The 27,246-nt window shown below is 39.5% G+C and overlaps 1 protein-coding gene across 1 annotated transcript in view; it reads right to left on the reverse strand.

Annotated features, from left to right (window-relative positions):
* The window catches only part of MEGF6 (multiple EGF like domains 6), a 517,377-nt gene that overhangs the window by 467,431 nt on the left and 22,700 nt on the right, over positions 1 to 27,246 (reverse strand). Inside the window, exon 2 of the mRNA XM_063435729.1 lies at positions 6,411 to 6,545. Within this exon, the coding sequence (XP_063291799.1) occupies positions 6,411 to 6,545 (135 nt within the window). The remainder of the gene's footprint in view (positions 1 to 6,410; positions 6,546 to 27,246) is intronic.

The raw sequence follows: 27,246 nt of genomic DNA on the forward strand, positions 1-27,246 counted from the left end.
AAGCTGACTGTAAGTGGGGTTAGTATTCATTAGATAATAATGCAAATAATTCCCAGTAGGACATGCACGAGAGGCGGCATGGACTGCTGCACTTTAAGGATTGACTTAATAGTTTTTGGATAGAGACCCATGCCAGTTTCAGAGAATTAAAAGGCCAGCTTAATGAGGTTCTGGCAGAAGGTTAATGGAACCGTGAAATGCTTAATGCAAACATATCCATGAATCACTCCAATAAATAGCTCAGACAATTTGGCTATAAGATCAGGCAGTCGATGGTAACATGTTGCCAATGCTTCTGAAATTGCATGTGTGGTCTCCGAACGGCTTTATACATAGCACAGCTCTTAGCATGGGACTTGGGGGAAAGGCAATAGACACAGTTTGCTCATTCCCAGGACCTAAAAGATATTGGAATGTGTTATTTGCCAGATGTTTCTAGCACGGAATGAAACGTGTCCAGCAATTGCTACTGGTTTATGCTATTTACACAAAGGCTTGCGATTTTTGTTTGTCGTGTTTTAATGTTTTTATGTTTTGGTTTTTCTTCACAGTTATTAGTTATGTGAAAATAATAATCCCTGCTTCTAATTTAAAGAAAATATTATGTAATTATTTATCCAGCTGTGCTGAAGTCACCGTGAAACAAAGCAGAGGCTGATAGAGGAAAGTGAAATGTGAAGGATTTTATTACGAGTGCGGTCACAGGGGATCTGTCACTAAACTAAAACTTTTGAACAGACATCGGAAAGAAAGTGTGTTAAACAAAATGTGGCTTTAGGTCATTTCAAGATGATTTCTGGAAGCTGACAAATTCTCTTTACAATTTAAATAACGCTTAATGTTTTTTTCTGTTTGATAAATTTCTTATGTAAAAAAATACACATCACATATACAGTAATTTAAAGAAGTAACCATCAGTTTTTAAAATATTTTTTAAGTGTTCATTAAGCTGCTAAAAAAGGACAAGTGAATGTACAAGTGCTAATAATACTCGTCCTTTGGATAAATTTATAAGACGTAACACAATATTCTTAAAAAAAAGCAGCACCTTAAACAGTGTTATAGCTCATAACAACACACAATAAATACAAAAAAATCTATATATAAGTGCGCTGTGCCTTTAAGACAAAGTTATTTAAAGTGCAACAAATTATTTATTGTGATTTATAGTGTTAATTAAGCAACTGAAGCAAAGCAGCAGTCTCTCCCCCCCCCCCCCCCCAGCACAGATTCTCTGTATAACATTATTCTGTCATTGGTTGCCTTTCTATGACCTTGTATTGATATTTGGTAATGATATCAGTCACAAGCTTCCATTTAGGAGTTGAATCACTTTTGTTTCTGTCCATGCGGCCCTAGCCACACCTCCCTTGGTTGTGACACACACAGCCTGCATGAAAAAATGGCTTAATTTTCAATCATATTTTAACTTGCTTTAGAAGTTTTTATCTCCTGCTCTGTAAATTGAAATGTAATCAAAGATGGGGGGCTTCTGCAGGGTCTAGAAGACTATTAACAGAGCAGGAAACAAGAAATTCTAAATTAAACAGAATGAGCAATGTCATGTAAATATTAGATCTCTTTACAGCACGTGGTTAGGAATGCTATGCAAGTCACATGCAGGGGGGTGTGACCAAGGCTGTATAAACAATGTGATTTAACTCCTAAACTGAGCAGTGAGATGTAGGGTCATGAGCTATACACAAAAACAGCTTCATAAAGCTAAAGTTGTTTTGTTGCCTATAATGTCGCTTTAAGCATTGCACCGTCGGGCTTAGCTCAGAGTGAGATTCTGGCTCTCTGTCTGATGTAGTGGAGACGGAGAACGGCACCCAGCAGACCCATGATAGGAAGTCAAGAAGTGTTTGACTAGTTGCACTGCGCAGGAATGGTGAAAGGTCCACATGCATAGTGTGAGGGCGTCCAGCGTCGTTTATAGACAACAACTAGAGGAGGGTAGTGGGAATTGGCAGACCACTCCAATTGGCAGAAGTGGTCTGGGTGCCTGGAGTGTTCCTTTAAGTGTATTTATTTATTCTGTAAACTATTTAAGTACTAATGCATACATATATGTTCTATTTGTACTATTTTTATGAGGGTTAAACTGATACTTTTGTAATTGTTGAAAATTACTTTTTTTATACTTAAATGAACACTATAGTCACCTAAATTACTTTAGCTAAATAAAGCAGTTTTAGTGTATAGATCATTCCCCTGCAATTTCACTGCTCAATTCACTGTCATTTAAGAGTTAAATCACTTTGTTTCTGTTTATGCAGCCCTAGCCACATCTCCCCTGGCTGTGATTGACAGAGCCTGCATGAAAATAAAAAATAAAAAACTGGTTTCACTTTCAAACAGATGTAATTTACCTTAAATAATTCTATCTCAATCTCTAAATTGAACTTTAATCACATACAGGAGGCTCTTGAAGGGTCTAGCAAGCTATTAATATAGCAGGGGATAAGAAAATCTTAATTAAACAGAACTTGCAATAAAGAAAGCCTAAATAGGGCTCTCGTTACAGGAAGTGTTTATGGAAGGCTGTGCAAGTCACATGCAGGGAGGTGTGACTAGGGTTCATAAACAAAGGGATTTAACTCCTAAATGGCAGAGGATTGAGCAGTGAGGCTGCAGGGGCATGTTCTATACAACAAAACTGCTTCATTGAGCTAAAGTTGTTCAGGTGACTATAGTGTCCCTTTAAACTAATAGTAATCTTTATGAGGTTTCTAGATGCTAAATTCCACCCAGTTTTAATAAGGAAGCTTTGTCCACATTTTCTCAGTGTGAATTCCTGCCCAAGGAACAAGAAGGAAATAAAACAGTGATTGATTTGCTGTTCCCGGTGAAAATTTCAAACGGATGTATTAATAATGCAGAATGAACTATTTCTTTATTCTTTACCATTAAGAGTACAGCAAGCCTTGGACAAACTTTAAATTCAATGCAGTGACCTCCAATCCATAACTCTGAACGACCAAAAAAGATCCTTCGACACATAATTTAGAAAAGAAAAAAAAAAATCAAAGAATTCCAACAACAGAAGGATTTCGATGTCAAAATTCAAAACCCTTCATCCTTATAATAAAGTAGGAGCTTCATGTAACTTTTATACGTGATAATCAACAACACTTCCGATCTGTAAGGACTTCTACATTCTGAAATGATGGAAAAAACATAGCTCTGAGAACAGCTACTTCTACTGTAGGCCGAGTCCTGGGCCCATATCCCTATCATATCAATTGAGAATTGACTTTACTTAGCTTAGTAATATTCGATGATAAGACAAGTAGAATGGAACATTCTAAAAAAAAAAAAAAAACTGCACTTATAAAATCAAATTATATTTATTACAGTTTAATGAGGCAATTTTTGGGGGGGGAAAGTATGTTGGGGTTCTTTCCCTAGTCTGAACCTGAGATTCTGCATTAACTTTTCAACCTTGTACAGCAATTATACTCTGTGTGCACTTAACCCTGGGCATGCAGGCTATAATTGCCATACAGGATTGGACAGTCCTAAACATGTTTGCACAGACAATGTAGAAGATCAATGGCATTCATGGTACAAACATTTTATGAAATGCAAGCACAGGGCTAGCAGTGTATCCATACCAATTGGTCTATTACATACACTATCGGAAACTGATTGGAATGGATAATCTATCCAATCCTGTATGTAGCAGTGCAGAAGAGGCAAATCTGGGGCAAGGCTATATGTATTGTATGCTGATATAAATTATTAAATCCAAAGCAAATGCAATACACAATACCTCAAAATGCTCAACACAAATGCAATAAAAGCTATCCAAAACATATGAGTGGCTACAAGATTGAACTGGCTAGAAAGTCAGTATGAATTTCACATAGGATATAAAGTTATCCTGAAGAAGTAGCTGCAAAAATGTGTTGGTGCTCCCTCTGGTAAAATGTAGAATTGCATGTAAAAATAAATATCGATAACACTATCCTTAAAGGAACACCCCACTACCCAAATTAAAAAGAAAATGTCTCATAGATATACAACCAAACATGTATGCATTTAAGTATGCATTTTTTCAATGTTGCAATATCTAAACACAGCAAGCAAAGCCATTAGATCTCTTGTCGGCACACTTTAAAAGCCCTCCCCTTCTAATCCCACCCAGACTTTCTGTGGCTGTCCAATCACAAACTTCCCAATGCTGCTCAATGCGAAGTCTTTGTAAGGCAGGTGCTCTGGACAATTACCTGTATTTTGAGTTTATTTCCACTGAGCTAAACAACCAGGATGTTACAGCTCTGGTTGTCTAAATGACAGCTGGGGGTGCCACAAAGTTACTTAAAGGGTTACTCCAAGCACCATGACCATTTCAGTTATTTGAAATGGTCATGGAGCCTGGAGTCTGTATGTGCAGGCTTCCGCTTCATAGAGGAGTCAACAGCAAGTCCACCCTTACCTAGCAGGGACCCATGTAAGTGTGAAAACAGTTTGCCCCTTTACCGGGGAACCAGGCCTAGATACTCTTGGCACCATAACCACTATATACTGAGCAGCCCAACCCTTTAATGAAAGTGCTAATCCCTAATGAAATCTGCACCTTTTGTAAAATAAAAAAAATAGGACACATTCACACATAAAACTAGGGGTCTGAAGTGTCCGTTTAATTTCTAAACTCAGAGCAGACAAGGGGTGTATTTCCCTCCCTCTACATGTCTCATCGGCGGACTTTGGTGACACATTTATCAATGGACTGTAAATACGCACATAAAACGACACATTTTATAGAGAAAGTCTGCCTGATATACTGGATCTAATTTCCCAGTAACAACTTTAACAGTAGAATTAAACCACACTTTTATTTGAGAAAATACGCACATTCCTTTTGTTGGTCAATAATAAAACCAACCTCCTAATGTACAAAAAGAACCTTGTCTTCATTCCGTACCTGGAGGGCTTTTTCAAAACTTCTTTAGTGTTTCTGAAAAGAACCCTTTGATGAAATCACTCTATCTTGGCATCTGTACAAGAACCTCTTACTCTTTATCAGTTTCAATTTCATGTTCGGGTTAATGATATATATTTTTTTTCTTTATCCGATGAAAGAGAGTTAGGTGGAATAAAGGAAGTCATTCTACAAGACGGGTATAAGACAGCGCAAAAGAATAGGTGTAACAGATACAGTTCTAATCTGACAAAAGATTTATACTGTGTTTATAAAGATAAACTACAATATTTAATTAATAATGTGGATGTGACTTTGGGTGATTCTTTGTATGTGACTGTGTATGACTGTATGTGACTATGCATCACTGTGTGCATGTGACTGTGAGTGACTATGTGTGACTGTGTATGACTGTATGAGACTGTGTGCATGTGACTTGTGTATGTGTGCAACTGTGTGTCTTGGTATGCATGTGACTGTGTGTGTAGTCATAGCTGCCCAAGTTTTACAAGTTTCGAAGCCAAGCCCCCACCTGCCCCAGATTAAAATGTACTATTTTTAAATAAACACTCTTTTTTTGCATAATCGCTAAAGCCGATAATTGGCTTACAAAATTGTTATAAGCAAAACACAATGCAATGTATTATATAGCAAACAGGCCTAGAGAACTGGAATTGGCAAACAGGGCTGAATTTCAATTCCATATATTTTTAGGATCAAATACAAGCTACATCCTTGCCCTCCAGGAAATCCTAATAATATTGCATTACAAATTGTGGAAAGAGCATAGGTAAACAGAAGTGAGTGGGGTAATAGTTTAACATGTCCGTTGTTCACAAAGGGCTTTTCTTTCAGAAATTAAAGGAACACTCTAAGTACGATAAACAGTACAGTTTATTGTACTGTCTATGGTACAATGAGACTTTAGATGAAGTTCCTCTGTTTGAAATTTTTTGAGCAGTTTGATAGGAAATGTAACTCATTTGACAGCCAAACCCACCCCTCGCCCCTTTCCCAGTTCCTCTGCGCCCCTAAATGCTCACAGGCTCTCACTGCGACTCACATTTGTGTGGATTTGTACAGATAAAACAGAAGTGAATCCTCCACATTATATCAGCAGCTACAGAGGGGATTGATTTTGGATGATAGGAGAGGAACTGTTTTTGTGGAAGCTGTTCAAGAACTGCACCATAACCTCTACAATAAACTCTCGTAGTTTTCGTGGTCTGAGTGTCCCTTCTGAGTGGTGGGCTACACATACATCTATTTTGATCCCGTCAAATATGTAAGCTTTTACATTGCGTAACAAGTATTATAAATTTGTCTCCAAATGTAAAATCAAAATAAAATGTAATTTTTTTTAAAATGTATTTTCATGGAATATATGTTTCCTTGTAAGATAAACTTGTTTTTTTGTAATACAAAGTAAATATTTTTTCTCTGCAAAAATATAAAACTAGTAATTTTTCAAGAAATAGCTTACCTTCTCTCATACCCAACGCACCACAGTTGTCCTGCGCATCCCTGCTTCCATACTTTGACCATGCGACTAAACGCTTGAACCATGGGTTGTTTGTGTGCTACTGCTACCAGCTCTCGCTCTGCACATACATTTGGCCTAAGGAAGTATAAACATGGGGGGAAAAGGATTAATTTTGGGTCTTAGTAGGTATTTGACATTATACAGTATTCAGCGCAAACAATAATTGGGTGACACACTGATTATTTTTAGATCACTTTGCAAGAAGATTGTATGAAAAAAGGAATTCTCTACAAAAAAAATCTAAATTAAATTATGTTTAAAATCAATACATAAAAAGGCACATTGCACTAGTTGTGTTAACAAATTATATTATTGCATTATTACATTTCAGTATTAGTAGAATTTGTTCTAAAGGTCAGGTATGGCCAGTATGACCTTCCTAAGGCCGAACAACTGTTTCTACTCACCATCTTTGTTCTTCCACACAATTCTTCAAAGTGCAATGAATCATTCTTATTCAGAGCCGCTTTTACCACAGGGCAAAAGGGACAATTGCCCAGAGATAAAGTTCTTCACAGTCAGTGCCAAGTAAGTGCTGTTTTACTTAAAAAATGTAATCAATGTTTCACTGGGCTTGCTGGTTGCCAGCTGAGTAACATGCCATGGTGACTACAGGCTAATCCTCTGTCTACAAACCAAAATTTCCTTATCTTCTAATGCTAACATCACATATGGTCTCTACTTTCACCTAGTCTACTTTCTCCCGGTCAGCAGCTCTTCCTCTTCCCTGTTGGCTAACTCCAATGTCACATGACATGTGGAGAGCCAAATTCAAAGTGAGACAAACCTCTGAGGAACAGTCAGATTGAAGACTACATTTAATGTGTAAGTTCTCTATATATGTTTCAAGCCTCTATATATGTTTATATAGAACCTCTGAGTTCTCTATATATGTTTCAAGGTTTCAAGCCTGTTCTGCATTCTAAATGTATATTGTAAATACATCTGCTGCTCATTAACCTCACTCAGTAGTGTAATATGTCCCACAGGTTAAACTCAATATTTAAAAAAAAAAATCCAACCTGGAAGAATTGGTCTTCACTTCTTGCATCAAGGTCTAAGAAGAAAGATTGGGGGTAGTATGGTAGTATGGTTATATTGTAACCTTTATTGTTGAGAAAATATAGTTATAGTGTGTAAAGCTGTCTGCATAAATGCAGAGTGGTAAAGAGTATATGTGTAGTTTATATGTTGTAACATGATGTCCCTAGGCCTTGGAGTGTGGGGGTAGGGAGTGTGTTTGTGAAGTTTGTTTGGTTTTGGTTTGACTTGTATTTTTATTATTGTCTTGTATTAATACTATTGCCTTGTGTTGTAAAAAAATGTTTTTAAAAGAGTATGTGTGTAATTTGTTTGTGTAGATGGAGAAAATGTATGAAGTTATCAAAGTGTTTTTTTTACGGGAGGGGATGATTACAATGCTTACATAAGGTGTGTATGCCAAGTGTTTTGGTTTATTTGAAGCAAGCATTTCAAACTCTGGCCCTCCAGATATTACTGGACTACAACTCTCATGATTTCCTGGCCATCTATTGCATTAAAACTATTCTGGGAGTTGTAGACAATTAACATATGGGCACCGTGGGTTTGAGAATCCCTATTCGCGATAATGGCATGTGGGTTGAATTGTGAGGCTAACTTAATGGTCATAAATACCCTTAATAATAATAAAGGACCTTAAGTCATGTCCGTTGAAGGGTCCGGCACCCATGAGTCAAAAACCCTAGTTACAATAAAGACAACTCTGATTATATTTTACATTTTTTAACAATTAAGGTATATTCATTGAATTAATCTGGAAACATTGTACCCACTTTCGGTACATTCCAATTTGTATGTGGTGTAATGCAAGTGAGATAGCTCAAGTTCGTGTCATTATTACTAGCTAGAGTTGACAGAGAGGATTAGTAAGGTCAAGAATGAGTGGGTGTGGATGGTGTTTATCAAACAGTGGAATTGTTTCCAACAGAAAAAAAACTTCGTAGCTCCAAACTCGCATTTACATTTCCTATTTAACCATACACAGAGTTTCAACCTTAAGAATGCCTTGCCTTTTATAACAATTGCTAAAACACCATTGAAAGCTGTTCTCTGTTCAATACAGAAATAAATGCATTATCTGAGTCACCAACACATTAAGAAAATAAAACTAAGCAGATTTTCTACATTTTTTTCCTAAAGTAAACAGAAAAAATATATAACAAATCAAATAAGGAACTTTTTTTTTCTGCTGCTCTGGCGGCCAAGCCTTTCAGCCTATCATTATCAACTCTTTGCATCACGCGACAACTGGAAGGACTAATCAGGGCAGGGGAAAAAAAACAGTGGGAGTTATTTACAAAGAGAAATTCTGGGCAGAATTCTAGTCTTTTGCTCAGAGTAAAAATTTGCTTCGTCCGTATTGATTCATCCAAAAAAAAAAAAAAAGTGTTTTTTCGGGCAAATCGGATTTCTACTTTGTAACATTTTAGATCGGACGGATTTCAGATATTTCATCTTTTTAATAAACATATCATACATAGATATAGATTATTTTACTGCTTCTTCTCTTTTTCCCCTCTATTGATCACTTATAACTTGACCTGTGATTAAATCAATATTTAGTGGCTGTCCCCTAACCCAGTGGTTCCCAAACTTTTTAGGTTCAAGGCACCCTTAATATTTCAGTATTTTCCCAAGGCACCCAAGTCAAAACAAGTCAAAATTTCTAGGTTGTATATCTGTAGAGCGCTGCGGCATTTACTGGCGCTAGAGTGTAATGTACACTGTTGGTGTTTGAAGGGGTGCTTGAATATAGTTATTGTGTTTTAATACAGGGGTGTGTTTGTATGTAATGTTTGTGTTTGATTGCAGGGGTGTGTCTGAATGTAATGTTCACTTTTAAATGCGGATGTACATTGGTGTGAAGCATTTGTGCGAAGCATTTGTGTTTGAGTGAAGGGATGTGTTTGTATATAATTGTTTCGTTTGAATGCAGGGTTGTGTATGTAATATTTAATTTAGATTGCAGGAGTGTGCTTGTATGTTGTGCTGGTGTTTGACTGCTTGGATGTATGCACATACACTACCACATACATACATACTTACACAGATATTCATGCACATTAACACACAGATGCATATAAATACACCAACACACAAATTCATATAGACACCGACACATATAGACACCGACACATACACACATATAGATTCACACAGACACATATACACACACAGATACACACCGACATATACACACATGCACCCTGACACACACAAACATTGATACATGCCCACACCATGACACAGATACACATACTGACATAAAAACACACACCCTGACACACAGATGCAAATTCAAAGATGTGTGTGAAGACACAGAAACACACTGACACTGTTATATACACAAACACTGATGCACACCCACCCTGACACCCACACGCCCACAAATGCCCTGACACACACTCACACACACTCATACATGTACACACACTCTTACTCTCACACACACACTCATACATACACACACTCACAGACATACAAATACTCACACTCACAGACATACACACACATACACACACTCGTACTCATACTCACACATACAAGTTATTTTTTATTTTATTTATTTTTTATATCTCCAGCCACCCTCCTGTCAGCTTACCTTATGTTCCAGGAGGGTGGTTTGGAGCCCTGCTACTGGTGGGAGTGAGGGGTCTGGAGCTCTTCGTGCTCCTCTCCCCTTACCCTGCGGCTGCCTCCTCCCATGCTGCCTTCCTACAGAATGCTGGGAGAAAGTAACAGGCTCTCATTTCTTCCCAGCCGGCTGTCATAACAGGGGTCTGGTCGCAGTCTTAAAGGACCGCGACACCTGACCAGGTCCCTGTTCAGCAGTAATGCCGCGGCACACAGTTTGGGAACTGCTGCCCTAACCAATCATCTTATTTTGCATCAAACAAAATGGCTCATTCATTTCTTGTTTCATTTGTTTCGTGATTCGGGCATATGGCAATTCAGGATTACAGAATTCAGATGAATCACAATTCATTTGAAACCAAATGCAGTCTACAACTGCATTACAAGCTAAAAAAACGCTTTATCCAAGATCATATTTGGCACAATTGAAGATTCAGGATTTTTTGGAGGGGATTCTTACATATTTAGCAAAAAAAAAAAAAAAATAGAGAATAAATCCAGCTATTTTTGGCAATATTGCAACTATATTGTGAATTTACCACAGTTAAAAGTGATATGTTCAGCAAAGCAGGTGGGACATCACCTTCAAAGAGTTTCACAGAACATATGATGTGTTAATCAGTCCTACAAGCAATCAAACAGTTAAAAGCACACAGCTCATTTAACGCTATTAATATAATATATAAGTGTGGGGTTAAGAAGAACTGCATACTTCTTGTGATAATATTTGCAAAGAATATTCATTTTTTCCCCCCAATTTGTTAAAACAGTGGGGTTTATTCATTACACTGATCAGCCACAACATTAAAACCACCTGCCTAATATTGGTTAGCTCCCTTTTGTGCTGCAAAAACAGCTCTGATGCATCGAGGCATGGACTACCTCTGAACATGTCCTATGCTATCTGGCACCAAGACACTAGCAGAAGTTCCTTTAAGTCCTGCAAGTTTCAAGGAGAGGCCTTCATGGATCAGATTTGTTGTTCCAGCACATCCCACAGATGCTCAAATGGATTGAGATCTGGGGAATTTGGAGGCCAATTTGTCATGTTCCTCATATCATTCCTTAACCATTTTTGCACTGTGGCAGAGTGCATTAACCTGCCATCAGGGAACACCACTGTCATGAAGGGGTGTATGTGATTTGCAACAATCTCTAGGTAGGTGCTGCGTGTCAAAGTAACATCCACATTGCCCAGCATAATACTGCCCCCACTTCCTTCTTCCAATAGTGCATCCTGCTGCCATCTTTTCCCCAGGGAAACTATATACACACACCAGGACATCCACCTGATATAACATAAAATGTGATTCATCAGACCAGGCAACCCTATTAACCAATAATGCTCACACCCTATTGAAGGTGCTTTCGGCGGTAGACAAGGGTCATCATAAGGCACTGTGACTGGTATGCAGCAAACTGCAATGCACTTTGTGTTCTTGTACCTTTCTATCATGGCCAGCACTGACTTTTTCAGCAATCTGAGCTAGAGTAGCTCTTCTGTATGACTGGACCAGACAGGCTAGCCTTCGCTCCTCATTTGCATCAATGAGCCTTGGGCAGGGCCAGACTGACAATACAAAGCAGCCCTGGAAGAAAAATTCTTACCATTTATTTATACAGAGGAAAAATTATATTTTGATCAAGTGAATCAATACGATTCAGGATCAGGATCATTCGCTAAAGTGTAGACATGTGCAATTTGTTTCGTTCCGAATGTACATTCGGATGAATTTCATGAAATTCGGACATTCGGATGCTTACGAAAGTCCAAAGTTGGAATTGCCGAAGTGCCGAATTTCCGTAGTGTTGAATTTCTGAAGTGCTGAATTTCCGAAATGCCGAACTGAGCCAAATTACAGAAGTTCAGAATTGCCAAAGTTCGGAAGTGCTTTGGTCTCCTGAAAAGTGGCAAAACAATTGGTCAGGGTTAGGGTTAGAGGTTCAGTTAGGGGTTAGGGGCAAAACAAGCGGTTAGGGTTAGGGATGAAGGGTTATTGTAGCAGATTGTATTGATGCTGTCCATAGAAATTCGTATAAGAAATGTATTTGTGTAATTGTATCCCTGTATATCGGTAAAGTGTATGTAGTATTCGTATGATGGTTCGGTAGTTTCATACGAATGAAGCTACCAAACCATCAGACCACCCCAGTGAGAAGTGTGTGCCTCGTTAAGCGTTCACACTCTGCAAACCGCAGCTTAATTGTTTAATTGTATTGCCTGTGTGGTCGCCGTTCGGCATACGAACCACGTGCGGCGGCCATCTTACGCATGAAAATCTCAGCGGTGTTTGGTCGTCGAGTGTCTGGAACTCAAATTGGACACTCAAACAACCGAACACCGCTGAGACCTCCAGAGCTCCATAACTCACGAACGGAGAGACTAGGCAGCCCCTCGTAAAAGCAATGTACTGAACAAGAGAATTAATACGAATGGAAGATTAGCTGTGGATGGCAGGTATTTCTATGTTTTAACTCCCGAACAGAGACCGACCGCAAGGCCAAAACGCATGGACCTTTTTCAGATACCACCTCGTGTGCGGTCGGTCAAATTACACCCTCCACCTAACTCCCGAACCCCTGGTCCGATCTGGGTGAATTTTGGATATGTTAGTCACCCAGATCAGGGCTACCAGGGGATACCCAAATTATTATTCTCACTACGTGTTTTGGGGTACATCTAGAATTCAGGGAAAAGTACAGTATGTTTAATAGGATTATGTGTCACACTGAGGGGAGGAGATGTGTGGGAGGTAAATGTTATATTATTGGCTACTGGACTAATTATGGTGAATCCCTCCCTTGCATGGGAGAATGCTTTAAATGGAGGTTGAGTGGATTAAAAGTCAGTTCTGCTCCTGATGCTGTGTGTCGTCCAGTCATTGGCATCTGTATGGGGATATTCGTGGATTACTTTGTTTGCTGTAATTATTACTGCATGGTATTTTTACTACTTGTTCCTGAGCCTCACTGGGATCTTTAGTGGAGTTAACCTGTGGAATACCAGGCCTCCGCTACAGTTATGGTGAGGGTTAGGTCTAGGGTTAGGCTTTAGCATTAGGGTTAGGAGTTAGGCTTGGGGTTAGGGTCCGAATTACCGAAGTTCTGAATTACCGAATTGCCACAGTGTCGAAATGCCGAAGTGTGGAACCAAACCGAATGCTATTGGTCCGAATAGCCGAAGCAGACACATTTTTTTACTTACATGAATTTCGGAACCTAACCAAATCGAAAATTTGGCCCATGCACATCCCTACTAAAGTGAGAATTGTCAGAAATGTAAAGTGAATTCTAAATTTAAAGTGGGAGTAGCTGAACTGGAAGCATTGCTAACTTGGAGAATTTTTCCAATTAGTCTTTTATAAAGGATGAACAAAAATGAGTCAGGGGACTTAAAGTCATGTTACTTAATTTCTTTAGATTTGGCAGTCAGACCTAATAACATTCAAAGCAACTGGTCCAGGCTACCATTGCTAGGAGGGCGATACACAAATGTATAAACAGGGAGAAAACAATCCAGTACCAATGATAAATAGCTCCTCGGGTAGATGAGTTCCAATTGGCTTTAGCTTAACCTTGATATAACTGATATAATTGGTGTAGGAGGACATTATCTGGCAGAAGACAGCAGCAAGATCAGTCCAACGACTTGGAAGACTGCAATTACAACATTTTACGCATGTGTGGTCATTTGACAGTGTTTGATCACGAGTCCTCTCTTGCCCTTTCACTACTGTGTTTTTTAATGGGAAGAATGTCCAAAATGCCTCTCATATCAAGTAAATGAAGTTTAGACAAAACAGTTTCTATATAGAATGCTGCTCAAGAAATTATTATACAGAGCTTTTAACTCACTACATTTTTATTAAAAATATGCATACCGTATATACTCGAGTATAAGTCGAGTTTTTCAGCACATTTTGTGTGCTGAGAAACCCCAACTCGACTTATACTCGAGTCAATGTCTGTATTATTGCAATTTACATTGCCATAATACAGACTGGGCAATGTAAATTGCCATAATAAACTGGGTTTACTTACCTCTCCTGCAGCTCCTGTCAGCTCCCTTCTCCTCCGCGCCGGTCCGGTCAGCTCCCCTGTCAGCTCCCAGTGTAAGTCTTGCGAGAGCCGCGGGGTCATAGTGTGGCCGCGAGACTTACACTTTGAGCTGACAGGGGAGCTGACCGGACCGGTGCGGAGGAGAAGGGAGCTGACAGGAGCTGCAGGAGAGGTAAGCGCTCTCTGCCAGCCCCCCTCCACTAAACTGCCAATGCCACTGGACCACCAGGGAGTGAGAGCCCCCTCCCTGCCATGTATCAAGCAGGGAGGTGGGACGAAAAAAATATTAATAAAATAAAATAATATTTATAAAATAAAAGATAATAATAAAAAATAAAAATAAAATAACAATATATTTTTTTAAATAATAAAAAAAATAAAAATAAAAAAAAAATGCCCACCCCCCACCAAGGCTCTGCAACACACACTGCACTCATACACACACACACTGCACTCATACACACACACACTGCAAATAAATATTCAATTAATATCATTTTTTTTAGGATCTAATTTTATTTAGAATTAGTAGCTGCTGCATTTCCCACCCTAGTCTTATACTTGAGTCAATAAGTTTTCCCAGTTTTTTGGGGTAAAATTAGGGGCCTTGGCTTATATTCGGGTCGGCTTATACTCGAGTATATACGGTAAGTACAAAGCATTTGAGGATACCAGCTATAAAAAGTTACATCTGTAGGAATAATGTGTATGGAGCAACGGAGAGATGTACATACATAGCACATAAATGATGAAGGAAAAAGTCACAATGTCTCTTATGATCTATGATAAAGTATAGAAAAAGTTATACAAAACGATATTATGAATTGTACTATCGTGTGATGACAACAAGGAGAGGACAAGAATCATATTAATATACAATTAATCATTTAATTAATTAATTAAAATATATCATAGTACTAAACAAGTACCGTAAAAATGTGCAGGGAGCTGTCACTTCTTCAGACAGTTAGCCAGGTCAGGTAGAAAATAGTGGGATGTGTGAAGACACATAAAGTGGTTAGAAATAAGTGAGCCTGAGGTTATATTTATCCCTGGAGATATTTCTCCATCTGACAAATGTTTCCACCCAGTTTAAATCAGCAAGGTCTGGTATTGTCCTATGTTATTGTTTATATATATATATATATATATATATATATATATATATATATATATATATATATATATATAAAGGAAATAATGAAGATGAGAGCACTCAATGGATTTTGTTTGGAAATTTGGTATATATATATATATATATATATATATATATAAAGTGAAAAAATGTATTTAAATGTTGCCAATACGGATCAACGTTTCGACCTAAAAGGTCTTTATCAAGATATATATATATATATATTTATTTTGTTATTTTTTTTTTATTTAGTTTTTAGATGGTACAGGATTTTTAATAAAAGGGCTTTCTGAGGTGAAGTAACAAGGTATCAGTAAGATTGTGGTGCAGGTAGACGTCACTTCTTCAGACAGAAGTCTAAAGAACTGACAAACATGATAAAACTCTCCACAGTGCAAATAGAGAAACTGCTGTTATGCATGGCCTGCATGTCTAAATGTTCATTGCTAAGGGTATCTACAGGAATGCAGTATGAAGTCTAAAACACGATGCCTGTCTGTGCTCATTTGCATGTTGGGAACTCTGGGATATTTGGGGAAATATGGTTTCTCAAATTACTGTGCCAAAAAAGGACTTTTCGTAGTTTAACTTGAGGTATGTAGGTGATGCATAAAAGTAATGTCTCTATTTACTGTGGGGAGTTTTTCATGTTTGCACCATAATCTTTTAGCCTTAAACCTTTAGTCCAGAGCTGGTGAAATGCTGAAGAGATCCACAAGGTTAAAACTGCAGTCCACGGCTGTTTTCTCATCTCTGGTCCTTTTGGATTATAGCCCTTGCTTTGGTTTTAAAAATACATGTGTTTTAAACAGTATCCATTGCTAAGGGTATCTGTAGAAATGCAGTGTGAAGACAGAAACACATAGCATGTCTGTGCTCATTTATAAATCAAGCTGGGAACTATGGGAAAGTTATGGAAATGCAATATCTTCAGGGGAAAATATTTTAGGAAACGATACAATTTTTTTTTTTGTTTTCATTTATTCTTTATCCTTTGCAGAATTATTATAGCTCATATGTTACATGGGATTTTGCAAACATTTTGACAGTTCACAAACAGGTACATAGAAGAACTAAAGAATAAACTGGTATTTGGGGTAACGCAGATGCCCATAACACTATCTGAATTAGGGATCTGCATGGGCAAAAAATTCAGTTCGGTTCGGCACTTACGAAGTTTGGGAAATTCAGGAAATTAGGGGTTAGGTTACGGTTAGAGTTAGTGGTAGGGTTAGGGGTTGGGCTAGGGTTAGGAGTAGGGTTAGGTTTAGGATTAGGGTTAGGTTTAGGATTAGGGATAGGGTAAGGGTTAGGGTTAGGGTAAGGAATAAGGTTAGGGGTAGGGTTAGGGGTAGGGGTTGGCACTTCGGCAATTATGTTTTCGGTTCGGCACTTCCGAAATTTCGCACTTTGGCAATTCGTGACTTCAGCAATTCGGCACTTCGGCAATTCGGTTCTGTTCAGCACTTCGGAAATTCGGCAACTCGGACATTTGGAAGCATCCGAATATCCGAATTGCCAAAATTCATCTGACTTTAAATTCAGACCAAAACGAATTGCAAATGTCTAGTCTGAATTAAAACCTGCATGACTGTGTATGGGTCCTACAACACTTAAACAGTGTGACCTGCTTAAAATCTGAGTTTTAGATCCTTCTTTCCTTTCTCCTCCCAATGTGCAATTCAACAGCGCTGCACACATTTAGTTTAGAAGAAATTTATTACCATTGTATCTCTGCGCAAGGCTGATGAGCTGGAAGTTTATTTTGACTTTATTTATTTAATATTGTATTAAGTCAAGATTGTGAACGGCCTGAGAATCAAGATTTTTAGTTATGTTTTATCTGAGAAGCATAGCTACGACTAAACACCTGATTTCTCTAGATGATCTGCCAATTTTAACACATATCTTTGTGTCATCACATATACACTACAGCATGCCTCTCAACTGACCCGATTTCAGTGGGACATTTCAGGTCTTGTGCCTGCTTAGTTCCCTGGTGTCCCACTTTTAGGGACCCAGGTAACTGTCCTCACCATTAGAGCATTAGACATGCTTGCTCTATGTTAAGGGTACTAGGACCTCGCAGGAAGCATTGCACACCCTGCCTTCAGTGAGCCGGCCTGAGTGATGGACAGGAAGCCTGATTTGTATACATGACCTGTCATGAACTATGATGGACTCTGCCCCCTTATGTAAGGTTTGTCACTTTGGGGGCAGAGCTTGTGATGTGTTCAGGTCACTGACCCACCCCTTTTACCTCCCTCCCACTGGTGTATTTAGGATTTGTGCTGTCCTAGGCAGGACGGTGCTCAGGCAATTTAAATTTTTCCCACCCCTTCAAGTCAAGGCCGCACTTTGACAGACGCACACACTTACTGATAGATGCATACACTCATTGACAGACACACACTCTCATATACACTGACAAACAATGACATACATACATTTACTGATTTGACACACGGATAGACAGACACACTATTACTCAGACACACACTGACAGACTCACTGACAGATGCACACTCTCACTGACAGACGCATACACATTCACTGACCGACACACACACAAACATTCACACACACACACACACATTCACTTAGACACACACTTACAGACACACACATTCATACACACACTGATTCACTCACAGACACACACATTACCACCAACACTCACAATTTTTTATTTATTTTTATTATTTTAAATCCATCCAGCCTCCCTGCGAGAGCTGGAGTGGATTGCTTACCTACGGTCCACTGGGGCTGCTTGTCGGGCAGGCAGGGGGAGGACAGGCTGCGTTGGCGGCGAGGGAGCTCTGATTTTCCTGCACAGCTCCCCCGCGCGCTGCTAAGTGATGCCGGGAGCCGGTCTGACATCATATTCCCGGCTTCATTAAGCGTTGAGTGAGGGAGCTGAGCAGGAAGAGCTCAGGTGAGCATGCTCCCTCGCTGTCAGCTGCCCCCTTTGGGGGGGCTCAAAAGTGGCTAGCTGGCCAGCTCTTGAGCCCCCCAGGACACAAGGCAAGCAAGGGATCTGCCTGGGCGTTGGGGGTGGATTTTATTGCCGCCCCGTGCAAAGTGCCGCCCAAGGCAGATGCCTTGTTTGCCTTGTGTAAGATACGTCCCTGCTCCCTCCCACTGGCATCCCAATTCGCAGGACGCCGGAGCATAGTTCTTCAAGGTAAACAGCTATACAATCTACATATGGTACTCAGTGGCCAGGCCCATAATCTGGCCCATATGATGCTTTTTCTGCTTTCACAGTACTGAAATCCTCAAAATTGTGAATCTATTTTAAATGTGGCTTGCTGATTTTTATGGATCTACACAACCAAAGCCTTAAATCCTTCAAAGGAGCTTCTGGCCGTCTACTCCTCTATATCTGTTTGATCAGAAAATTCATCACAATTTTTCAAAAAAGTATCAAGAGTTCTTCTAAAAACGTCTTGAGCCCTACTCTGTAGATCTTTTTCCACCTTGTAATCAAAGAATTTTCTATAGAGGAACTTTAAAAAAAAAATTATGACCCATCTCTTATCTTGAACCATAAAGGATGTCTATCAGTTTAACTCAAATTTAAACTTCTACTTTGATATAAAACCATAAAACTATTTTTTTTTTAGTCTCTTCGGGAGAAAAGCGTTAAGTTCAGTTTTGTTATATTTTTCATTAATGCTATTATTACTACGAATATATTATAGGCCCCTGATATGTACAAAATCACCCAAAAAATTATTCAAGCATAGCGTCACCTGTTTTTTAAAGAGCTTTACCTTTTTTAAATTCATGTTTAACTTTATTTGTGTGTTTATTAAATGTACTCTGTTCCATTCGCAAAAAGGAATTCATTGGAAAATCTTTAAAAAATAATTTCATTCTTTGGAGAAATGCCATCAGATCATTAACGTCTCCTACTCTCTATCTTCTACAGATTAATATCTCACCAGTACCAATTCAAAAATAAATTGCCCAGCACATGCTTGTTTTAAACAAACTCTACAGCAAAGGGGCGAAATGTCAAAGATAAGGAATGAAATGGTAAACCAATAAATCTTCACAACATTCAGCAGAGTTGTGCAATTGCTAAAGCCAGGTTGCTTAAATATTTTGTCTACAATCTACATGAAGCCAAACAACATTCGTGAGATCTTTATTATATTTTATTTTTACCTAATCTAAAATCCATAGACTCGTTTCCCAGATTGTCAGAAAAAAAGTCTTTGAGCAGGATCTTTAATAATTTATATCATTACGCTTTAATATATAATATGTCTCTGCGTCACCATACTCAAACTCTAAAACACAACAGAGATTGATTTGGTTTTGAATGTGAATGTTTTTGCTAGTCTATAGGAGCACATAGGAACTCAGTTTAAATGTCAAATTAAAATTGAGGATTGAAAATAAAATAGTATCAATTGCCAGGGAAACCAAGCACGCATGTACATCATCGACTCCTCCCCTTTTACATTTTTGTACCATTTTTCAGAACAGAACATTTTGATAAATCTCCTCTAAACTCTCACAAGACCAGTGCACATCAGGGCCTACCACTAAATGCATGACTTGTACTGTGCACTTATACGTGACAACTCCACAACAAAATTGAATGTTTGCACATGTAATACCATGCTTATTTTGACAGCTATTAATTTGATGTTGATATTTCTTGATCTTCAATAAAAAGCTAATTTAACACAAAAAAAAAGAAAAAGATCAATGCATACACTAGCTCGGTTCACATACGAACACTTTTTTAAAAGGATGGTACAGAAATCCCATTAAAGGATCACATTATGGATCCAGTTATGGTGAAAAAGCACAGATCATATGCTACATTTTCTTTTCAATGACCTCCATGAACATATTTGAAGCTTTTAATCAAAGAAATCCGGTTTTGCTATTTTTTTTTTTTAAAGGGACACTCCAGGCACCCAGACCACTTCTGCCCATTGGAGTGGTCTGGGTGCCAACTCCCACTACTCTTAACCCTGCAAGTGTAATTATTGCAGTTTTTTATAAACTGCAATAATTACCTTGCAGGGTTAACTCCACCTCTAGTGGCTGTCTACTAGACAGCCACTAGATGCTGCGCATTAGGTCTCCCCGGCCGGTGGGAGGGATCAGTCTCGCCCACCGACCGACGCAATGCAGAGGAGCGGCGGTGCGGAGAGGAAAGCAGCGACGTGGGACATCGTCGCTGCCTCAGGTAAGTTACTGAAGGGGTTTTCACCCCTTCAGCAACCGGGAATTGGGGGGTGGGAGGGAGAGGGGACCTGAATGCCAGGAAAATGGATTGTTTTCCTGGCACTGGAGTTTCCTTTTAAGTATGAGTAGTCCAGTGCAAATGCCCAAGTATTCATTTTCTCCTAGGAGGCCGATTGCCAGGGCTATAAAGGTTGTATCCTCTCCCCTCCTTGCTGCTCACACCTGCACCATCTCTGCTCACACTTAAAGGGATATTATATCTACCAGAACAACTGCAATGTAGTTGTTCTGGTGAGTAAAGCATGTTCTTACAGGCATTTTCATGTAAACTCTGCCTTTTCACAAAAAAGGCAGTGTTTACATTGCTGCCTAGGGACACCTCCAGTGGCAGTCCCTCAGACGGTCACTAGAGGTGCTTCCTGAGTCAGTGCTGCATGTCCAGTGTCTACCTGCTCTGCATGGAGATGCTGAACATTCCTCATAGAGATGCATGGATTCAATGCATATCTATGAGGAGATGTTCTTTGGCAAGCGCTGCGTTTGGTTCTGCCTCGCCTCATTGGTTGAGATCATCAATTGTGATGATCTCAGTCAAGGAGGAGTATCGTGGGCAGAGCTGGAAAAAAGGTGAGATCAAAACTTTTTAAGGGGGGCAAGGGAATGCCGGCCACATTAGTTTTTTTTAACACTATAGGGCCAGGAATACACGTTTTTGTATTCCTGGCCCTATAGTGTTCCTTTAAGTATTTAATTTTATATTTGCACACAGTCCCTTCACACGCTTACATTCTGATGTTACCAGCATCATTAAAGTATTGTATATAACTGCAAGAGTAGATTAATTCCAGAACAAATCTTGTATGTTTCTTATAAATAATTGAATTAGTATAAAACTTTGAATGTGAGACCAGCAGAAAACACAGCAAGAATTAATGTAGAAGTGCACAAAATGCTGGGGGGTCCTTGCAAACTATACCAGCTGTGCCTCCATTTCAGGTCCTGTGTTATTTTCATTTGATATGTTTAATTAAAAGGGTGAAGGATCACCTGTAGAATTTATACCTACAGGCATTCGATGTGTAAATATAGCCCTCCAGGTGCCTTCAAACATGTCACGTTGCTTGCATTAATTCATCACTCATATAAGATGTTCTATAATGTGACAATGCATGAGGGAAGGCAGTTCATTTGTGTATATTCAGTAGAGAGTAAACAATGGAGACTAGATATTTTTGTCTAATCCAGGTTATACACAGATTAAGAAATGCTCTGTAGTTTTATTGCTAATGGTCCTTTGGCTTCAACGCTTTTAGCCAAATTGAAAAGTACCCTATTGTTTTCCACTCTTGACAGCTGATCCAGCAAGAAAAGGATATGGAATTCTCTGCCTAAAGAGGTGGTTTTATCAGAGTCCATACAGATGTTTAAACTGAAATTGGATAAATACTTGCAAAAACATAACATACAGGAATATAATTTCTAACTAGTGGGGTAATAGCTGCTTGATCCAAGGAGACATCCGACTGCTATTTTAGGGTCAAGAAGGAATTTTTTCCTGGTTTGTTGCAAAATTGGCAGCACTACAGTACAGACTAGGGTTTTTGCCTTCTTTTGGATCAACAGCAAAAACATATGTGAGGAAGGCTGAACTTGATGGACGCAAGTCTCTTTTCAGCTATGTAAGTATGTAACTATGTATCTGCCTGCTGGTTCCACTGGTTTCCATGGTGATTGTACTCACTTTGAGCACTTTACACCAGTGTTATTACTAAGAGGAGAGGGTTCTTAAAGGAACACTATAGGCTCCCACACCACGTCATCTCATTTTATTCCTGTAAATGAAAACATTGCTGCTCTGCGGGAAATGCCTTTAGTGGCTGTCATACTGAGGTCCCACAATAGCTGAGTGAAATTTGTTATGTCAATGAGATGGTCTCAAACAGACCATTTGATTGGTGCAGTTTGACATTTTGCCGCATATGCACACTAGCATCCCAATGCCTTGGAGGAGGGTGTCAGTTACCATTTGAGCACTCCTGCTATAGTGTTTGGAATACACATTTGTCTTCCTAACACTATAATGTTCTTTTAAAGGGAAAATCCCGCCCTTCCTTCCATATTGAGCCGCCTCTTGCCTCTCTCCATTGCATATTGTTTTTTTTGTTTTTTTTGGGGGGGGGGGGGTGTTCTAAACCCTCCCTCCCTCTTCTGCACTATTCTATGAGAAGCCTGTGATTGAACCATGCTCGACCCCAGGGATGTCAAAGGTGGAATTCAAGCTTTGCCCAGCACTGCATACCAGCTAAGTAAAAACTTGTTTGCAGGTTATACTACAAATTGAGAGCGGGGACTTTCTCCATGGTGCCCAATAGGGCATATCACACCAGAATCATCCCCCCTTTAAAAAATGACACAAATAAATTTAGCAATTGCTAAGATGGAAGGGGGGCTAAGATGATCCTATGATAGACAGGTAAAGAAATAAAAGCTAGCCGTGCAGAAATGGCATGGGGATACAAATGGTGCTTTAAAAAGTTGGTTAGAGGAAGGCAATGTGAATGTTGCTAAAATAAAGTAACCGGGTGTATGTGCTTAGGTAATTTCACTGAAATTGCTGCTGATGTTATGAATAAGGATTACTGTGTCACTAGGAGCAAATGCATCAGAGTCATAGAGAAGCACAGAAATGTAATCCACACACTGACACGTGGGAAAAAAGAAGCATCCTATGACCATGCACTCTATGTCACAGTGATACACGCCTCCCGGCACTTTAAATGGACACTTTGATTTTAGTGGTGTGACTGGAGGTGTTGCCAGAGCAGGCTGTTCTGAGAAATTTTAGGTGACTTACTAATAACATATGCAACTAAAATTTAATTTAGAACATGAACAATGTATCTTACTTACACAGACTGATTTCTAAACACATTTATTGTAGCTAAAGACGCATTACTGTGAGTATTTTTACTGGGAAGCTCTGTTATACACTCCGACACACCAACAATATGGAGCTCAAAAAAACAGATCCAAATGCCAAATGTCTTTTCTGATCGTGTCACTTCCTACTGTGGCCATTTTAATTATGGGAACAGACCTTCCGAAGGATGGACATGTGTTCTGGTCCCGGATTTCCTGTTGTGGCCATTTTTCCTATTCCTATTATTTCGTATTGAAGCGAAGTCCTGGCATATAATCCCATTCAATGGGTCCTATGAGTTCTCATCCTTTCTTTTTTGCTTTAATTCATAAACTTGGCTCACCCCAAGTTAAAAGGGTAATCCAGACGTGGACCCTGTGTTCAGTTTGCCTAGAGGGATATCAGCTACACCTCACTGACGAGGCCCAAAAGAAGGCCAAAACGATCGTCTGGGGTTGCTGTATCTCTCGTGCAGAGAGAACTTGCAGGCATTTCGGATCTGGACTGCCCGTACAGGTGGGACCAGTTGGATATGCTTCAGATATGTTCTCTCTGTAATGGCACAAGTGAGCAAAAACTTTTTTAAGACCTGAGCGGGGATGTACCAAAGGGCAAGTTATTGAGTCTCTCTAAGCTTTTGCCCGTTACCAGAGTTCTCATCGTTTCTTATTTTTCTTGGAAGGAATCTATTTTATTATTTTTCTGTTCATTTTTTAAAAACTTATATTTCCATTACATTTGAAAAATGTAATATCAACATTTTGTATAAAATATTTTTTTGTTTGTTTCATGATATGCTGGTTCCCACTCACACACTTAGCAAAACCAGGCTCCAAATAACATTTCCTAGATGTAAACATAGATAGCAGACTTGTCATCCTCTTAGTATAACAGATGCTCATGTTAAATCAAAACTTTATTACTAAAAGAACAAAATATTTATACCAACAAAGATAAGAAAGATATTAAAATAATAAAAGATCTTTACATACTTTTTGGTGTGGGATGATGAGTTAGTGCCATAAAAGTTTCCAATTTTTCAAACAGTTACGTAAACATTCCTAAACGTTACAGATTCGATTAATTATTTAAAACATGTTTTAAGTCCCTTTGAGTGCCTTCATATAAACAAACATAGTTGGGTTTTGCTTTATGTCCCCCTTTGGATTTTAGACAGTGCGCATACTGCAGTTTCGTCATAATTCCTGGAATCTGGCTGGTTTGGGTTGGAAATGAATTATGGGTGGGTTTGGGAGCAGTAACAGTTCTAAACACCTGGATCTCTTATGAAATCAGGAGGTTGTGTTTATTTAACATAATTAGCTTACATATAGGGATATAACTGTCAATTGCAGGTGCATGGGATTCATTTACACAAGAACAGTCGGAAAATTTAAAAGGGATCTTCAGCATTTTCGCAATCTCCAAGCATACTGTATGCTATACAGATTTTGTGAATGCCTTGGAATCAGTGAGTGTAACCATAGAAAGGGGAGTTTAGAATCTTCAATATGTGCAATCCAATTTTTAAAATAGGAGGGTGCCCTTTATAGAGGGCTGTTTCACCCAAAGCCTGGCTGTCAAAGTCGGAGGGTATAGGTGAAATTGGGTATGGTTATATGTCCAGTTGCTGGGCTAAGTTGATTTATTTATTTAGAGTTGACATCTTCCACTTTGTTAACTTTTTTTTATCACAAGTTGTGATATATATTAAACCTGTCCATGCGGGTCAATAAAACCATTCAAAATATTAATGTTATTGAGAAACCACGTGAGGTTTAAACAAGATAAAGAAACCGTTTTTATAAGCTTGATGTCCATATGAAAACTACACATAGATTCAGACAAGAAGTTAGTCATGAGGTGCACAAAAAAAATATAATGATACATGTGGCAAACCTAGCCACTTCTGGACTGTAATAGATCAAGGTTGTCCGGAGGCTGAAAGGGGAGACTGTATCTTATAATTGTATGTGTATTCTCTATGACCGTTCGCATGCTGGCAGCCCTAAGCTACCAGCATGCAAACCCTTCGTTTGACGAATTGCGGTCCTCCGGGCCGTTCGCCAACTGAATACGGGCTCCCCAGGTAGACCACACACTTATAGTCGTGTGGCGCTCATTAACCGATTGCAACAATGTTGCAATCCAATGTTGCAATCGGTAATTAAAGGCTCTCCTAGGTGGCCGTCGTTCGACTACCGACCATGCGGCGGTCGGCCATCTTGGATCGGTAATTAAAGGCTCTCCTAGGTGGCCGTCGTTCGACTACCGACCATGCGGCGGTCGGCCATCTTGGATCCTTTGTCTCTCCAGCGGTGTTCGGTCGTCGAGCGCCTGTACTAAAAACGGCTACTCAATGATCCGAACACCGCTGAACTTCCAGAGCGTTCGGGAGTTCCGCGTTCACCACATTCTGTTCCCCATCGATGTTCGGTAGTTTCAAACCGAACTCGATGGTTAAGTGTATTTTGTGCGGCGTTCGGTTAGTTTAGCTGGGATCTGAGCGGCATTCTCAATAAATGTGCCCGCAGACCCCAGCTATCTACCGAACGGTTGTTCGTATGAAAGTGAGCAATATTATGCGAAATATGGATTTCTAGGTAAATTGTCAGTTTTGCTGCACGAGGGGATAATCCACTTAATCGTCCATTTTAGTGGGAGTATCCCTCTCGTGCAGCAATGCCTGTTGGGATAATTACACTGCCTGTTGGGAGAAATCCCCTGTAACATCTGTAAGGAGACCCCTTGCAAGGGGAACTGCATAAATATGGAAGTCTGTGAATAAAGCCAGTTAGTTGACTCCCAAACTGTGTTTCGTCTGGTTATTGGGAGGATTTGGGGACTTTGGGGCATTACTTTTCAGCGCTGACTGTGGATTTACCTGTGAAACCAGCGGAGATCGTGGACTCTAATACTGCCCTCCGCTACAATACATATAGGTAACAAGCCACAAGCTAAATTCAAAACAGGGTTATTCTCCAAAGTGAGAATTCGAAGTGAGCTTTAAATTTAAGGGCAAAGTAGCTGAACTGAAAGATGTTTTGACCTTAAGTTTGACCTTCACTTTGAATTCACCTTCTATTGTCTCTTTAGTGAATACTGATAGTGCATGCCACAAAGTGACGGATGAAAGTCTGTGCCTTCAGAATTATGTGGAGTATGTAACACTACCACCTGGGTTTGCAACTGCAATTGTACACTGGAGTTCCACCTGTCAGAGGGGCCCATCAGGGATGAAAGCAGCAGCTAATAGCTTACTTTACTTCCAGTACTGGACTTCACTTCTTCAGCCAGGGCCCAATGAAAATGATATCCTGGAGGTCCAGTAGTGATAGCATGGTTTGTACCTCCTGGTTTATCTCCATCGGGCTTCTGGCACTCACTTATTGAGTCAGAACAGAGCCAAGGAGATTCCCAACCAGCGCTCTGTGCACCGGAAACCAGATGGAGAGTATATTTTAGAGGGGATCAGTGGAAGCTGCAGATAGAGCATACGATATCGCCATCAGACTACCAGGGAATCGATAATAGCCCACAACAGGACCACCAGGGTGGACATCGAACTCAAGTGGCACAAAAATAGAAAAGGAATGGAAAGTACTGGAAGTTCTAGTGCAGGCAAACCTAAGGCAGCAAACTCTGAAACTGGGGGCCCTCTAAGTCCCAACAAGAAGTAAATATATAGTAGCTATCAACAAATATCAAACTTGTGATCCATGGGGTTGTGCCGCTGAAGTGTTGGAGACAGGGCTGCAGGCAAGCTCCTTTGGAGT

The sequence above is a fragment of the Pelobates fuscus genome, chromosome 11, assembly GCF_036172605.1.
Source record: "Pelobates fuscus isolate aPelFus1 chromosome 11, aPelFus1.pri, whole genome shotgun sequence".
Classification (NCBI taxonomy): domain Eukaryota; kingdom Metazoa; phylum Chordata; class Amphibia; order Anura; family Pelobatidae; genus Pelobates; species Pelobates fuscus.